This window comes from Lutra lutra, chromosome 4 (genome assembly GCF_902655055.1).
Source record: "Lutra lutra chromosome 4, mLutLut1.2, whole genome shotgun sequence".
Classification (NCBI taxonomy): Eukaryota; Metazoa; Chordata; class Mammalia; order Carnivora; family Mustelidae; genus Lutra; species Lutra lutra.
This window is the reverse complement of record NC_062281.1, coordinates 64,369,423-64,372,288: the sequence shown is the minus strand read 5'-3', so window position 1 is coordinate 64,372,288 and position 2,866 is coordinate 64,369,423. Positions and strand designations below refer to the sequence as shown.

The window sequence follows — 2,866 nt, the reverse complement described above, 5'->3', positions numbered from 1 at the left end:
GTCTGTTTTTTAGGATGGGGCATTAGAATGCACACACATGCTGATGGAAATGATTCCATAGAGAGAGCACAGAAGATGACAGAGGAGAGAGGGAAAGAAAGGAACATTTAGAAAGTCAAGAGGGTATGGATCCAGAGCAAAAGAGATCAAATTCTCTCTGTATCTGAGTCAAGTCTGCAAAAGTATCTTTGATTGGGAAGCTCGGGAGCCATCATGAACGACACAGTAACTATCCGGACCAGGAAGTTCATGACCAACCGACTACTTCAGCGCAAACAAATGGTTATTGATGTCCTTCATCCTGGAAAGGCAACAGTACCTAAGACAGAAATTCGGGAAAAACTAGCCAAAATGTACAAGACCACACCAGATGTCATATTTGTATTTGGATTCAGAACCCATTTTGGTGGTGGCAAGACAACTGGCTTTGGCATGATTTATGATTCCTTGGATTATGCAAAGAAAAATGAACCCAAACATAGACTTGCAAGACATGGTCTGTATGAGAAGAAAAAGACCTCAAGAAAACAGCGAAAAGAACGCAAGAACAGAATGAAGAAAGTCAGGGGGACTGCGAAAGCCAATGTTGGTGCTGGCAAAAAGTGAGCTGGAGATTGGACAACAGAAGGAGTAAAGATGCTGCAGTGGCTTTATCTGCGGTGATTGTGCAGATTTTTCATGAGAGGATTAATAAACTAAGAATGTTAATGTGAAAAAAAAAGTATCTTTGATTGTCCTAATGCAGGAATAGAAATGTTAGACCCTTTCCTTATGCTACCACTTTCTTTAACTGCCAAATCTTTTTTAACATGAAATATGACTTTAAACCTAATATTGCATGACTTAACAATATATGTGCTGGCCTTTAAAGGAGAATTTTTCTATTTTCACTCATTTTTATTATTTAGACCCAACCCTAAATGAAAGTAGTTTCAGTCATCATCAATTTTATTTGGACACCGGAGGAAGTATTTTACATATATTGCATCATTGAATGCTTAATATTAACAGAACAAAACAGGCATATGTATTCTGTTCTTAGCAGATCAATGGAAATGCTGCCAAAAAAAAAAAAAAATTAACTCAGATGTTTCTCTTCCACTATTTGATTCATCCACATGTAACCAATCCCCTCGACCTTCAGCTTCTTCATGAGGAAAAAGAACATGGAGGAAAAGAAACTGTGGGCTGCCCTACCTTTTCCCTTTCTCTATGTCATTTTCAGCGTAAGTGACTAGCTAATACACAAGGGGTGTCTTAGTTTGCTGGGGCTGCAAAGTTCCATAGACTGGGTGGCTTCAGCAATAGATAACTAGGGCGGCAGAATTCTAAGACCAAGACACCATCCAAAATGATGTCTTCTCAGCCCTTTCTCCTTTCTCCTTGGCTAGTTGGTGGCTGTTTTCTCCATATGTCTTCAGATGGTCTTTCATATGTGTGTGTGTCTGTGTCCATATTTTCTCTTCTTACATGGTTATTAAATTAGGGCCCACACTAATGACCTCATTTTACCTAATTTACTAATGACCAATCTCCAGTACTGGGGGGCAGGAGTTCAACATATGAATTTGGTGGGTAGGGGGTGGCAGTATACCAACTCAGTCCACAGTATTAAGAAAGGATATGATAGTGTTCTCTGATTGTCCTTGCTTCTTAGAATAGCATTGGCTTCTTTCTGCATCAAAGCAAGCTCTGGTTCTATCAGGAAGCATGGCTTCTTGAAGCTGTCATCCTCTCCACTTATGCAACAGGACACACTTACTTGTCTTCTTTCTGAGTCTCGTTGAGTCTCTGTCTTGCACACTGTGGGCACACTGGAGTTCTGTGTTCCTGGAGCACTGAAAAGGCTGTAGAGAATGGGGTGGCCATGAATAGCAGACACCTTGCATGTATCTCCTCCATTCATACACGCTCTGTTGTTCTTTTAAAAATACAAATCATGGAGAATTTCAAGATGGCAACCACAGAGCGCCAAGCCAAGTGCTTCTAAGCATGAAGTCGCAAGTAATTGCACAGGTTCCATGCCCATGAAGTTGGCCTTGAAAACAGATGTGGACACCAAAGGAAAGTGTGGACATGTGGTACAGTGAAGGCTCCTCTGCTTAGCCTCACCCCTGAATTGGCTCAAGACAAGGTATGCTTAGAAACCTTTTCTCATCTTTCTTAGGGTTGCCATGTGGTTTCAGCGAAAATACCAGACACACCTGATAAAAATGTGTAGACTGAAATGCAGCCATAAAATGTACAGATCAAAAATACACAGTCTACAAACTATGTTCCTAGCAGCCCACATTAGAGTTTCTGCATAAAATACTAAATATTACATATTATGTAAATATCTTATATGCTTATAAATGCTAACTAAAATAAAACAATACGCTGATGGTGCTGAACGTATGTCATGTTATAATAAAGTGCTCTTAATTTTTTAAATGGGCATTTCCACATCTCGTCTTTATTTCATCAGCAGAAAGTACATACAGACTGTCAGCTTCTAAGCTGGACACCTGGGTGCCCTAACCTTTTCCTGTCTGACCCTGCTGTTCCATTTCAGCAATTTCAAAGTATGTGTCAGCCACTAATGATTCGTCAATCCAGCCCCATCTGTGTTGTGGTTACTGAAATTCTTCCCAGGGTCTGGCAATCTATTATGTGATATTCCTGATTTCTAGTGTTGTTGGAACCTGGCATCTCTTTCTGTGCTTCCAAGATTATTCAATGGGAGCGGCAGGAAGGGTCAATCAGCTGGTTGTCTTCAGAGCCAATAAATCCACCTGCTATATTGTCACTTAAAAACAAAGAGCCTTGAGTTTTCTGGGATCAAAAAAAGCACAAGCTGTATACCACCTGATAATATTGGTTTGGA

General features: G+C 40.3%; 1 protein-coding gene across 1 annotated transcript; it reads left to right on the top strand.

Moving 5' to 3' along the window:
* The first annotated feature begins 201 nt into the window (after nucleotides 1-201).
* LOC125099109 (40S ribosomal protein S24-like) lies at nucleotides 202-721 on the top strand. Its single transcript, XM_047728484.1, has one exon. The coding sequence runs from the start codon at nucleotides 214-216 to the stop codon at nucleotides 604-606; it is 393 nt and encodes a 130-aa protein (XP_047584440.1). The 5' UTR covers nucleotides 202-213; the 3' UTR covers nucleotides 607-721.
* Nucleotides 722-2,866: the final 2,145 nt, after the last annotated feature.

What these genes read in the sequence shown, in the direction of transcription:
- LOC125099109 (XM_047728484.1), top strand. Translation starts at nt 214, where the DNA reads ATGAACGACACAGTAACTATCCGGACCAGGAAGTTCATGACCAACCGA.